Source organism: Glossina fuscipes, unplaced genomic scaffold (assembly GCF_014805625.2).
Source record: "Glossina fuscipes isolate IAEA_lab_2018 unplaced genomic scaffold, Yale_Gfus_2 1, whole genome shotgun sequence".
NCBI classification, from domain to species: domain Eukaryota; kingdom Metazoa; phylum Arthropoda; class Insecta; order Diptera; family Glossinidae; genus Glossina; species Glossina fuscipes.
Window position 1 is genome coordinate 45024105 of NW_023998415.1, and position 15527 is coordinate 45039631.

The window sequence follows — 15527 nt, forward strand, 5'->3', positions numbered from 1 at the left end:
TTTGGTACTTAGTATTGCACTCATTTCTAAAATTGATTTCTTATGCATTAAGAAATGTTGGTTTTTCGGTTCTTTTTTTTTTTTTTTTTTTATTTCTTTATATGCAGGCACGTGTTTTATGAACGCGTAAAGTTGTTTTATTTCCCATAGCAATCCTTGAACCATATTTCACATTTCACGTAAAAGTGTTTGCCTTCGCTGGCTGGCATCTCTTTACACCTCTGTTGGTTTGTTCGGGTTTCACTGCTAACTCTGGCAATTGAATGCAACAGAACCAACGTTGACAACATTTGTTCTTCAGTTACTTTTCAAGTAGTCCGTGCTCCACGTCTCTATATGCGATGTAACTGAATTCACGTTCTTTTCAGCGTAAGCAAACTCTATTTAAATAATCTTTTCTTTTTTCTCGATTTATTTCTTTATATTCTTCCTCTTTTTTTTTCACATATATCCTTTCTTATTTTTTTTTTTTTTTTTCCATAAAATAAATCATCGTCATCACCATCGTAATCATCGTCGTCATCATCATCGTCATCGTCATCGTCATCGTCGTCGTCGTTGTCAGCGCTTAATAGTTTTCCAGTATATATCCTTACTTAAGTGTTTCGTTTGCTCTGGCAAGCCAAACCGCATTGTATTGAATGAAAGCCGCATTTGCGTTATAAAATCGAGTTTATATTTTTTTTTTTTCAAATGGCTTTTTTTTTCACTCTCTCTCTCTCTCTCTAACGCTTTAAATATTGAGTTAAGCTCTTCTCTGTAACAAAGTCGATCAAAGAAATGAATGAAAAACAAGTAAGAAAGCAATATACACTGAACTACGAATCCGTGAATACCTACCCGCTTAGATTATGATATGAAAATGTATTAGACGAGATGTTGAGTCAAATGAAATCGTTTTGCCGCAATGCCTTCACACAGCTTTACGAATGAATGTTTGCGAATAATATTCTGATGATATCTATTAGAATGGATAAGTTTTCAATAAGACCATATTGGCAATATCTGCGCATAATTGCTGCCCTTGTGAACATATTACATTCATTTTCAAAGAAAGTATCCTCGAGTATACGCCGTCAAGTTTCAGTTGTCTTTTAAAAATTTGTTAGAAACAAGGAATTGGCCGAAGAGAAGTGAGAGGAGAAAGTTATGCATGGATGAGCGGCGAGGTAGACAATCGCCTCGTAGTTGATCGAACAGTTTTGTCCACAGTCGTCTGAGTATTCACATGGACACAGAAAGTAACGAATAAGCAGACTGATGATTAGACAAACTGATTAAGATAGATGTACGGACTTGCTAAATTTAGATTAGGCTTATCCACACAAATTTTGCAATCTTTAGTGCGTATTCTTATTTTTTTGTTTAAACAAACGTATCGATATAATTAGCATATCTACGGCATGGGATGTTCTGCAAAGTTTTCATTTATACGCAATAAAATGTTGAAGTTTTGTTTCTTTCTGTGTCAGAGAACATTTGAAATTGTATTAAGGTCATTAATTATATATAAACGCTTTGTAGGACAAGTTACAAGAGATTTCAGTCATTTCTTATTTCATTTTGGTGGCAAATCCTTTACGAAATACGGATTCAAAAGTTACCGTATAGAAGATACGGTGCATTTTTTTAAGGTTTATAACTTTGCTAAGCTATGATCGAGCATGAAGTAAAAAAAACCAAAAACACCCAAAATTACAAACCTATAAAAATCCACTCGTATGTAAAGCAATTAAGTCGTAAGTTGTCATCACAAAACCGAGTAATAGTACGAGCTATAATGAATAGTCGTTTCAAGAAGAGATCAATCGGATATGTACGAGCACACAGCAGCTCTTATCTAAAAATGATATAATAAAATATTGTTTTCTTGCTTTGCTCTATATTTGCAGAGTTCTCTTCCGCATGACAAAAATCGTAATTCGTGCATGCCCGTCCATCTTGACTCGATTCGAAAGAAACCATTTCGTTAGCGAAAAGCATTTGACTTGATCAACTTGATTAAACAATTTTTGAAGATTCATTGACATTGCATCTGTAAACGATTGTCCGGGTGTCATTTTGCTCTGACATTTCGCTCTGAAAGTTTTTATGCCCGAATTATTAATTGGCTTTAGAAAAGGCCCGCACAGGTGGACTCACTTCACTAAATTTATCTTTGAATTCGATTCGATTTGCCTATTGAGAGAATTTAATCGCACTTGTAACCAGCCTGCAAAAAACTTGTACAGTTTTCTTAAACAGATTAAGATCTTCTCTACTCATACGTTTGACAAAGACGTACATTTGCGGACACCGTTGCTGCTATATAGTAATATTAAAAATCATTTATAGGATTGTAATAAATGAAAAACTGTTATAATATCCAAAAATGTTATGTATTTGCTTATCATCAACTACTTGAAGAATTTCTTACGAAACGTACGCATTAAGATATTGATAAAGTAGATGATAAAGAAATTTAATCAAAAATTAGGTATTTGTTCGTCCGTCTATCTGTTCGTTTATTCGAAAGTAGGACCATTAGTTTATCATATTATGTAATCGCCGTCCGGGTACCACCAGCTCCCACGATTGTCAATTGTTTTCTTCTTTTTTTTTCTTTTTTGAACTGAAGCGGAAACTTGGGACAAAGATCGACTTTATAAAAATCGTAGATTTTTGACAAAATGCATACAATCGCTGAAAAGCTGAAAAATAAGTGAACAGTGAAGTCTGAAGGCATCCGATTGATGGTCAGTCGATCAGTTAGTGCTTTTATTATACTTTTCACCTCTTATGAAGGTATATTATGGTCTTGGGATAAATCCATGTTTTATTATCTCCATCGATTTAAAGCTTGTCTGTCCGCCTATCCATCTTAGTTTCTTGTTTTCATCTTTTAAGCTTCAAAGACCAATGCCATTGAAAGAGGGCCAAAGAAGATTGGGCCAAATTTTCGATCATTTCCCGTATAACGTGTCAAAAAGTTCAAATTTATTCGAGATTATTCGAGGAATTCGAAATATTGTTACGTTGTATGTTACTTTCAATACGTATTATATAAAACGATCACATATATGGCTTTCTTTGGGTTGATTATATATTTTGAGAAGAAAATTAATTGCTTTAATATATTATAACTAGTTTAACTAGTTTAGATCTTCTTCTTGTTTTTTCACTCATCTCCCAAACCGCCGAACCCAAATGCTGTACTTTACTGCTCATGTTGCTGGATTAAAATCTCGATCCTATGCATGATTTGTATAAGAGAAACTCTTACTAAAATTCTTTCCTATTTACTTATCCTTCAGTTTAAAATTTGAAGTGCATTCACTTCAATGGAAAATTTATGATAGTCGAATTGTCGGTTTACTCAAATAAATAATGAAATAAATATCGAGGCGATGTTCTTTATTGAAGTCTCCGATTTGCGTTCACACGATTTGGGTATTTAAAGATCGGTCTCTCCTGTCTCTCCAATGTTTTTAGTTGTTTTAATTTGAATTAAAAAAAAAAAAAAAAAAAAAAAAATAAACAAATTAAATATCTTTTCTTTTTATCTAATCAATTCTGAAGGCAATATATAATATTGTATGTATGTATGTATATAAGAACTAGTGATCATCATTATTTATCAAAAGTTTTTTTTTTTTTTTTCTTTCTTTAGCAAATCTTAAGCGAAGAATTTTGCTTGCGTTTAATCGATTGCTGTGACGAGTCACATTATTAAAACATAATATTAAATATTTCATAATTAAAATACTGAGAACAGCAATAACAAGGACAACAATATTAACAATGAAGCATGAATCACTAAAGCTTGATAGACGTAGGAAGAGGAAATGATACAGAAAAAAAGAGATAGATAGATAGAAAGAAAGAAAGGTAGATAAAGAGAAAGAGAAAGGTAATCAAAGAATATTTGTACTCCGAAAAGGAAACCAAGACCCAGTTATAGCTGAACAGTCGTCATTTATTTATTTATTTATTTTCATTTATTTATTTATTATTATTACTATTATTATTATTATTATTATTATTACTATTATTTTGTATATTTTTTATTTTTATTTTTAATTTTTTGATGTGTTTGCAAGTGGATATGCATGCAATTTTATAGATGACATATGAATGTGTGCTTGCAAGTAGTCTCGCTTAAACACTTGTAAAGATGCTTGAACGTCTCTACGCTTTTTCTCTCCCTAACCCAATATAATTGGCAGCGTGTTTGTGTATGTTTATCACATACAAATGACAGCAGTCATGTCGTATTTATTATTGTTATGCATTTCTTTACATTGTATTGAAGGAAACTTCCATTATACACACCACCACCACCACTACTACCACCACCAGCCCTGCAAACACAGAAACGCAGACAAAGAATCACACAAGAGAAAACTCAGCTGCCAAGTTGAAAGTTAATTTCAAGAAAATCAAATAGGGAAACGATTCCAATAGATTCTCATATATAGACATATACACACATCTATATATACAAAATGTATACCTAAATATTATATACATAGTATAACAATTGAAATCAATATGTGCCACATAAAATGTAAAATAGAGAATAAGATGTAATTGTGTGGATATATGTGTAAATATAGTGTTGTGTATGCAAAAACGTAGAAAAATAAGAGGAAATGAAAAAGTGGGTTTTGAAAAATGAAAAGTGAAATAAGTGGGTTGAGCTTTTCATTTCTCGTTATTCTCGTTTACATTTGTTTGTTTTACTTTATTTTTATTTTTATTTTTCGAAGCCATTTAATCTGTTGCCTCTTCACAATAGGCAGTCAGTCATCCAGTCAGTTAATCAGTTGGTACTTTAAACGTATACAAAATAGGTTTGTATGCTATACATGTTTGTCTGGCTTGATGTACGTGTAAATATATATATATATATATATATAAAAATACGATTTCAATATATGCAAAGTAACGGGAATTTATTATGTGATCCAATACGTTTCATTTCATATTTGACCGACTTAATAATACAAATGAAAATTGCAATATATTTACAATATAATATATATATATATATATATATATAACTGTATGTATGTATGTAAATATATATATATATATATATATATATATATATGTTAACTGTAATAAGAATTGCTCTTTGTCTTTTTCTGCTTTAATTTAGCGAAATTTCTAAGCTTAACACATATGAACGCTAAGAACTAAGATTCATTAACTTGCTAACCGAGCTTACTAACGAGCAACGAACGAACGACATAATTAATTTTTAAGAAACATTTTTATTAACAAGAAGATCTGGAGCAACGATACTATCGTTACTTACTTATTTTGTGCCATTAGGTCAGTGCTCATACACAGCAAAGCAATTTGAATCATTTACATCATTGTAGTTGGAGTCGAATCAGACGATTCACATCTTCAAGAGAATTTTTATATAATTCGTCGATACATTGATTTATTTATTGAATTTATGAATTTTAGCTACAAAGCTAATCGACTAATATCGAATAATAGCCTTCGAATAACACATCATAGACAAACGTACAGACAGGATTAGATTGACGTGAGTCAGAAAGTGTTCGACGATCAAATATTACTTTGTTCGAAATTCTTTGAAATATTTCGATTGCAGCTTTGCGCTCCGAGGAATGATATTAACGAATGCCAAATTGTCCCTGTACAGTAAAAATAAAGTGCGAGCCAATGACGCAGTATTCATAAGGGGCCTTAGAATTAGCCAATTTACGGCGATTAAGTGTAAAAGTATTATCTAAAAATGTATGTAGGAAAAGCCGCCCGGCCGCCTCAAGTACATGATAAAGACTTTTAAAGTTAATGATATAGCATTTCGGTTCGAACGTTCGGACCAGTAATGGAGAAGAAATGATGATGGAGTTAACGTTAATTGCACATTGCGAGTAACATGAAAGCACACAGTAATTGTACTCGATCCAGCGACTGCGCTGCATTTGGCGGTCGCGTTGTACATGGCCCAATGGGCTGCATTTAGCGACTGCGCTGCTGGAGCTGATCCGTGTTTTGCTCCACAGACACTATGTAAATTTTTAATTTTATTTTGAAAATAAAACCAATCAGCCATGCCCAACCAATCTTACAAAGTATGGAAATTTAGTTCTTTTCCTTTTTTCTGAGGGCCACGGCAATGGATGTAAAAGACTCGATCATGACCTAATATAATTTTCTTATTTTGTTATACAAAAATCTTAAGTGCTTGAACCTTCCATTTCGAATGCGATTTTTTTTTTTTTGTTTTTTCTTGGTTTACTTGCGAAATAATTTGAATAGCAATGTTAGTTAGCAATGTTGTTTGCGCTGTCTGAGCCTTTGCTTTGCCTCACTTTAAACCTTTGTTTAGTTATTGCGGTGACGTATAACACGATGGAGTAACACGAATCTGTTACGATTAATTGAAAAAGTATATAATGTGTCCAGAGACTAACTGTAGATCAATTTCGCTGCATGATAAAGCTGATGGGGTTTTCTCATATCTCAATAAAAACGACGCCACAAAGTACTTTTCTTTTATAAAGTGTGAAAAAATCTTGATCAGAGGTAGAAAACAATTAGAATTTCTGTCTAATCCAGGAGGCCATTCAATTGACATATCCTCTAGTGTTGGTCGAACCAATCGACTTTTTTCCCTATTGTGGGGCCGTGTTTTGAGCACAACTCCGTTAGAATTGAAAATAATCCCTAAATTTATAAATTACGGGACGTTTTCAATGGCCTGCCTATCTATATGATTTGTACTCAATATCTATAGAATATTGAATAATGCCTTTACTTGGATTGACGCTTATGAGATTTACTCTGCTCGCAGTTATGAAGGCTTCTGAGATGATTTCTAATACAGTTTTATACCGTCAGTAGTGCAGGCTCTAAATGACAAATAATTTCTGAATAGAGTAAAGAATACATTGCTACCCTACACCAATTACACTGACGTAGAAGATTAACCACAATATTTCGAAAGATGTATATATATATATATATAAATATAAAGTGAGTTTGTAGACAAGTAGGTCATTATTAAAGCCTATTAAAAGCTTTACAGAGATCGATGTAGTAAATTCGAGCAGTGTGATGTCTCTTCGGAAACCCTTGAAAGATATAATGCGACAATTCCTATGGATTTGTTACTATGATCCGTCCCGCCATGAAAAAGGAATCGAATTAATTGAAAGCACTAAGCACTTTATTGCCAAGCTCTTGAAAAGTCTCATGTAAAATCCTAACTTTGCCTTTGTAGCCTTTCAAATTTCAATATCGTTCGGACAGATAGCGTTGAATATATAATAGAAATGACAAGATTGCAGATACAAATCTTGTTGCAGATGCGACATCATGTAAAGTTTCGATGATTAACATCGGAGTGTGGCACGATTGTCTTTTGTCGATAACGCACCAGCTTATGCATATAATAGAAGATCTTGCAACAAGATAACCTAATTTTAAATTTTAAACTGTCAACGCACAACTACACAAATTCAACAAGTAATGTCGAAATAAATTCATTCAAATAGTGGATCAATCCAATTCAATCGCAACAAGGGAGAGTTTGATTGGAGGTTTTAAGTAGGCGGTCGATACTTTTGTTTGCCTGCAATTCATGCAACGGATGCGAACAACGTTTGTTTTCAGCAGGTTGGCATTATCGCTTTGTTAAGTCATTTATGTATGATGGCAAGCTCTGTTAAAAATCGCCCATATTTGCATTTGGATATAAGACTTAGACGGCAGATTTGCTAAGCCGTCATAATGTCCAATGCCAACGGTACGCTTTCATGCTTAACTATTAACATTAAAAGAAATATATGAAACTGGGCTGGCGTCTTTGAATCAATTCGAGACTGTTGCATCTGTTTGTGATGGACAGTAAAATTTGTAGTGATTTTTGCAACAAGAAAATTTTCCAAAGTCTGCTCCATTTATCGCTATACGCTGCCGGCTATTGCTGGCCTTGTTGCAAACAGCTTTGCATAAGGCGATTGCAGACAACCGCAACGGCATCGGCATCGGCATCGGCAGCGTCAGCGGTAACGGGAACGCGAACGGGAACGGGAACGGGAACGTGCACAATAACAATAATCATAATGGATGACAATCATTATATGAAAAGTGGTAAAATGCTAAATAATGAAATCCTATAACAAGCGCAACAATAAAAACGTGTATTGTGTGTGCAACGGTTAACTGAACCTATATGCATAAGTGGTGAGTGAGTGTATGTAAAACAATATAAATGTACGCATAAATAACACAAATGATATAAAAAAAAATAAAAATAAAAAAAAAAAGAAAACCAGCACAACTATGGCGCGTAACAAATTAAATGTGGAGCAGTGAGCACACATACGCATAGACACGTATAAATAATGAAAACCTAAACGTAACATGCTTTATAAAAGATAGCAAAAAAAAAAAAAATTAAAAAATAAAAAAATAAATAAATAATAAAAAAAAAAAAAAAAAAAATTATGAATAGAAATAAAACATGAGGTCAAGATGTTGCTTAAAATATAAAACATCTGTCTGTCTGACTAGGAAATGTGGTCCCCTACACGTAATAACGTAACGTACATAATCATCACGATGTTGTGGCTATGTGTGTGTGTGTGCCTGCATATGATATATGCGTGTGATGTGTTACAACGTACACATATGGTCATATGTTCATAAATATGATAGCGATGACGAGAGTGATGATAACGATGATGATGACAATTTCGTAGCACAACAATAACTCATTTTCACTTTTTTGCTTTCTGTTTCTCTTATTTATTTTTTTATTTTTTTTATTTTTTATTTTTATTATTATTTCATAAAACAGGACATAGTTTAATGTGGAAGTAATTTTTTTTTTAAAGCATTTTTGCTTTCGCATTATTAAAATAAAGAATTTCGTTCGTTGTAAATGAAATGTATTAAAATTAATAACCGCATATGAAACCCAACCGACCGACATGTAAACATGACTGTTTGTTCAATTTTCATTTCAATGGAGGCACACATGTGCAACAATTTCTCGGATGACAAAAACTCAAAATGAAAACAACAGCAATAACAGCAATAGTAACAATAATAATAACAACAACAAAATGACAAAACCAAAAAAAAAAAAAAAAAAATTTTTTTAATATTTTGTGTGTGCACAAATAATCCTCATTGACCTAAATATTTTACAAACAAATGTATAAATAATAACAACAACAACAACAATGAAAATTATATAAACATATATATATATATATATATATATATATATGGATATGTGTGTATTGTACTTGTACATTGGCGTTGTTGCTATTGTTATCGTTGCTATTAATCCTTTTTACATTTTATGTCCTTTTTGCTGTTTTGTGTTTGCCCTAAAAACATATGTTTTTGGCAATCATTTTTGGTTCTATTGTATTATATTAAAGTATACTGTAGTTCCATTTCAATAACAAAAAAAAAAAAAAAAAAAAACAGAAAAAACATAAAGAAAAGGGAAACGAAAACTTCAAACAACATTCAATTTTATAAAATTTTCATGCGTTTTAGTGAGTGCCGCTCATGTTTAATAACTGCGAAGACATACAATATGTGTCATTAATAATTTAATTGGAGCCTTCGTTTACGAGCACTCTAAATATTCTCTATATTCACATTAATATTTTTATATCCATCGCCCAAGGTTGAGGAGGCTTGCATTCATGGTGTCAAAACGTTTGCAACGCGCAGAAGGGGACTTCACAGACAACACACAAAGTAAATGTATTCTTGATTAGCATGAAACTCTGAATTGATTTAAATATATCCCTTTGTCCGTTTGTCCCTCTGTCCTTTTGGCCCTCTGTTCCTTTGACCCTCTGTTCCTTTGACCCTCTGTTCCTTTGTTCCTCTATCCGTCTGCGTAATGTCTGCAAAAATTACCCTATCAACTTGAAAGTTGGCAACAGCAGCAGTGGAAGTTCTTGCACGCAAGTTGGTATTGAAAACGGGGTCAAATCGTTCGAAGGATATGCCTATAGTACCATATAAACTGAAAACGCATTAAGATTTTGCTCATTGCTCACAAACTGCAACCAATAAATCAAACACAAAGATTTCAAACGAATATTCTATGGCATGTGCTGTGGTACCTGTATACATATGGGGAAAAATTGATCACGCCTACCCAGTATTATAGTGCATCAAAGTTTAATCGGTTTTTCTGTACTTTTGTAAAGGGCATATAAATTTTTGATTGGGCTTCACATACGAAATGCACCAAAAACATATCCGTCTGTCCGTATGTCCGCCTGTTCATTTGTCAATGACTGCCAACACTTTTGCTTTCCGCGTTTTTTTGCTTATTACCCCATAAGCTACAACACACACACCATATCGTTTTGCTTAGTTGTATCCTGAAAATAGAAGAAATCGGTCGCGCTCACCCAATATTATAGAATATGAAAATTTAGTTCATTTCCTTTTTTTTGAAGCCTTTTTAGGACAACGTTGATGGGTATATGATGGGATTCGATTACATTTTTTTACTTTGTTTTCATTCATCATAGGGGATAAATAAGATTTGCAAATGCTTACATATGCATGGCATTGTAGATACTGCTGTGTATTTAAAGTGCTTAGCACGATAAAATCTGTTTACACAGATCTATCTCTAGGTTTCTTGTCTCTCTTAAGTAGAGAATTCTTTTTTTAATTTCTGTTAACAATTAATTTTTTTGATTTCTTTCTTTAAAAGGGAAAGTGTTTAGAAAATATGAAGAAATGTATTGCTGCTCATGATTTTCTTTATTAACATTTTTTTTTTTTTTTTTTTTTTTTTTTTTAAGAGTATCGACAGTGTTCGTCCGAATGTTTACACGTTTCTAATTAATTTGTCGCTTGTATCGATAATGATTCTTTCGAAAAGTGAAATAAGATATTTTGTTTTACTTTTTCATAGAATCTTTACCTGGCTGTTGTTTGATTAAAACTAGAATCGCAACTTTAGCCGCATCCAGGAACATCGTTGAAGGTATCGCTTTCTCTAGAGGATGAAAATGTGAAATGTTTTGATATATTTCAGTTTCTTATTATAAGAAGCAGATCTTTTTACTTAATGTAACAATAAATTATACATTCAGAGATCCATGAATAGCTCACACTTTCAAATTCGGAAAATTAGTTTTGCTTTAAATCAAAAAAGCAATCAATATTATTATTAGATTAGTGCTTGAAAGTGCAAAAGTCATTATTATTTTACTAAAAGAATGATTAAAAAATAAAAAATAAAAAATTATTTCTTTAAAAGAATCTCTTAATGGATATTTGCTTATATCCGGATGGTGGAAAGCGTTCTATTCACATGTTCATGGCTGCATATATAATACATAGCTGTATCATTGCGAGATACTATGTTCGCTGATTTATCTATGTCTGCACATTTGATCCTCGCAAATTGTAAAAATTAAAAAAACTAAAATCTCTTTATTTACATAAAGGAATTCAAAGATTATTCTAACGACTTTATAATCGACCGAAGAGTTATTGAAAAGCTCAGTATCGATTGACTAACTGATTTTAGATATTAGTTTCCTTCCTTTTTACTTAAGGCACGTTCTACTTTAAGCTTTCACATCAAAAGGAAGCTTTCGCCTGATGCGGTCTCATTAGGCTGACTACACTAGTTGTGCATTGTTGTGTTAATGAGAGAGACAAAACTCGAAAAAAAAAATAGAAGCATTTAGCAAAATCTTGACGATCGTTTGGCCGGTACTTGAATCATTTTAGTTCAAGTAATCAAATAAAAGAGTCATCACACCTTTCTTAAATATTTTCTATTATTTAGCTCACTATTGAATTGCTTCTGGGTTAGTTTTATTTCAAATTTTTAATATATACATATATATATGTATTTTTATCGTGATAGATTAAGAATTTCGATTGGAATTTCGCGCAGTCATAGAAAACGAACAATCAACAATCACGAGAAACTCTTGTTTGTCTTAACGTTCACGTTAGTATCGAATGGCGAATGACTTGAAAGATTGAAAGATGATCATTTTTACATGAAATTGTTTTTGTTCTTAAATGTATAACTTTTCATCTCGATGAAAAAACATAGGATCCTGTCGAAGAATATCTGAGGCCGAATTGGAATTTATTAAGATAATGTCTCGAGGAGTGAGGATTTCTTAATTCGATAATTGGCAGGCATTTCCGCATTATCGTTACTGATAACAAAATACATTTCAATTGTTTCGCATAAAAAGAGACTCAAAGCAAATCAGAACAATCAAATCTTGCTCTCTCTCTCTCTCTCTATATATATATATATATATACATATATATATGTAAGTGCCAAGCTAATAACAAAAATTTGATTTGCTTTAAATTTTTAATATAATTAAGCTTTTTGTTTATTAATTACTTACTTGGAGACAATCACTAACGGAAACACGTCTTACTTTTTGCGATTATTAAATAGTTTTTCTCTAATTTTTTTTCTTTATTTTTTACTTAAAAAATAATTCTTTTATTTAATATAGATTTCTATTTCGGTAAGATGTTAATTAATACGATTGGTTAATTTGTCTTCATACAATTTTCAGTTTATTAAATATTGATCATTGAAAAAAAATATTCTTTTTTTTTTTTTTTTGTTGTTGTTTAATTAATTTGACATATTTGTTTAATGGTTTCGTATATCATAACCGGGAACGACACACGTAATGAAATATTTGTAAATGAGATTTTCTGTAAAAATTTATTTAATATAAGAATTCATTAGATTTTAATTACGATTATTGTTGACGGTTATAAATGTATGGCTTTTTCCGAACCGAACACATCAACAACAACAACAACAAATTCTTTTTAGGGGGAAAGAGTTTGCAAATTCTGTTCGCGATGTATGCGAATAAATTAAATATTGAATAAACGCGTGCACACGCAAACACAAATGCTTTTATATAACGTACATATTTTTCGCTCATACTCTCTCCCTATTACCCTACACTTGCTTACTTGATAATAATAATAATAATAATAATAATAATAATGTTAATTAAAACCAATATGGCTTCCGTTTAAGCAATTATACGTTTTCAACAAGCGCTACGCAATCGAGTGATGAAAAGTGAATGTAACAAAATCAAAGAGAGAGAGAGAGTGAGAGAGAGAGAAAAGTGTGTGTACGTTAAATCTCGGCATTACTAGTTTATCTAGTGTGCAGATTTGTAATTTTTTTTTACTCGTTTACAATGTTTCTTTATAATTTGTTTATTTATTTTATGTTCAATTTTCATTTACCACTATCGTAATACGCCGGTATATTAATATTCTTTACTCGTTTCATACAAAAGTACATATATATGTACATATATCGATATATATATATATATGGATAGGGATATACTCATCAGTGTTATCTTCATAGACTTCTGGCATTCTAATTTATATATATATATATATATATATATATAAATCGGTCTGTCAATGTTTCGATTAATCGTTCTTCAAAAGTTTCAATATTCATGAATATATGTCTACGTCCAGTTACCTGATTTAGATCCGTTTTAAAATTGGGTTTAATTATATTCGCCCACATATATATATATATGCAAAATGCAACCTACACGTATAGAAGAAAACTTCTATAAACTAATGATGGGTTTGCACTCAACAACAAATTGCGCATAAAGTTTCATTAGGGGTCCACTGACACGTCTAATATTAAGAAAACGCTTTGCTATGCTTGCGGTAGTACATGTCGGACATACTCTCTGACCTGCACAAGTTTCTTAGTTTAAAAATTCTTTTCGTGCTTTTTTTTTGATTTCGTTTTAATTTTTTTCCTTTTGTTTTTTTTTTTGTTTTTTTTTTTGTTTTTAATCTTTTTTGAAATTATTTACAATTAACGTGTATAGTCGTTATTAATGTCAATAAATTGTTTCGTATGCGTGTCTTTGTTTATTTGTTTGTTTGTTTGTTTGTTTACATTGAATTAATTATAATAAGATTAATCTGAGAGCTATTATGTGATTGTTATTGTTGCTCTTTTTATATTGTATAGTGTTTACTTACACGCAGTAACCATTTATTTATTTATTTTTTTTATATTATTCTCAATAAATACAATGAAGTTTGTTGTTGTTGTTGTTGTTGTTGTTGTTACTGTTGTTTTGCTTTTCTATTTATTTTTTTCGCAATTATTGTATGATTTTTAATTACACATTATTGAATTAAATGTTACTCATACGCTCACACGTCACACTCATTTAAGCTGCATATTACTATGCGTATGCATTGAAATGCTTTAGAGGCTTTGTTTTATTTGTAATTTGAACTTTATTTACACATATAAGTAATTTTTTTTCACCGTGATTGCCCATACATTTGTACATTATTTCTGTTGTCATTTTTTTTATTGTAGTTTAATGTATTTAATTAAAAATGTTTTCATAATAATTTATTATTATTATTATGTGCGTTTTTTTTTTTCTGCTTTCCTTTGCCTTCTGTTTTTTTTTTTTTAGATTTCACATAAAAATATTGTCCGTGCTCTTAATACTTAGTCCTCTTTGAAATATTTTTTTTTTTTTTTGTTTTGTTTGAATTCAATTCTTTTTTCCGCTGTTACATAAATTGATTATAATATTTTTATTTTTTGCATTTCTAATAAATGAAATTTTAGCAATTATTTAATAATGTTCTTTCTCTTTCTCTTTCTCTCTCTCTCTCTCTCTCTCTCTCTCTCTTTCGCTCTCTATTGGCAGTGTTTTAATCAATTTTATTTTTAATGCTTTACATTTATTTATTAAGCGTTTATATGCCTGTTCATGCGTTGAAAATACTTTTCCTTTTTTTTTTGTTGTTGTTGTTGTTTGTTTGTTTGTTTTGTAAAAATATACGTTTGAATTTATCTTTTTATGTATATATATGGATTTTTTTAATTGGTTTTTTTTTTTATTTATTTTTATTTATTGTGTGCGTCGCCGTCGCTTCTCCATGTTTATAGATGTTAATTAATTTGTATATATCATCACCATTTAATATATATAATATATCTATCTATATATATATATATATATATATATATATATATATATATACAATGATTTATTTATTTATTTACACAGTAGCCAAAGCATGTTGTCTCTTCATTTGTATGCATATAATTATAAAAAGTAGTACTGGAAAGACAAAAGGAATAATAAAAATAAAAAAAAAATAAAAAAAAACAGAAAGGATGAAATACAAAGCTAGATAAATACATATAAACGCCAGTTAACTAATACTAAAAATATAATAAATAATGCAAGCTTAACCGCAATACCATATATTCTTTACATTCGCCATCATTATATGTATGCATAAATTTTCGGACATATTTTTCATTAAAAACACTGATTAAATTCAGAAGGAGAATAAAAGAATAAAACATATGGTTTATATAATTAAAGTAAACGGCATTGCTGACTACACATTTTCTCTTAATTATTATTGATATCACTTACCGCACCAATAAAAGTCTTCCACTCGTGGTTTGAATCATTTTT

The 15527-nt window shown here is 30.8% G+C and overlaps 1 protein-coding gene across 1 annotated transcript in view; it reads right to left on the reverse strand.

Annotated features, from left to right (window-relative positions):
- Positions 1 to 15527, reverse strand: part of LOC119645045 — a 166936-nt gene that overhangs the window by 144801 nt on the left and 6608 nt on the right. The window contains 2 exon segments of the mRNA XM_038044851.1: positions 10940 to 11014; positions 12402 to 12723. Of these exon segments, the coding sequence (XP_037900779.1) occupies positions 10940 to 10994 (55 nt within the window). The 5' untranslated portion in view covers positions 10995 to 11014; positions 12402 to 12723.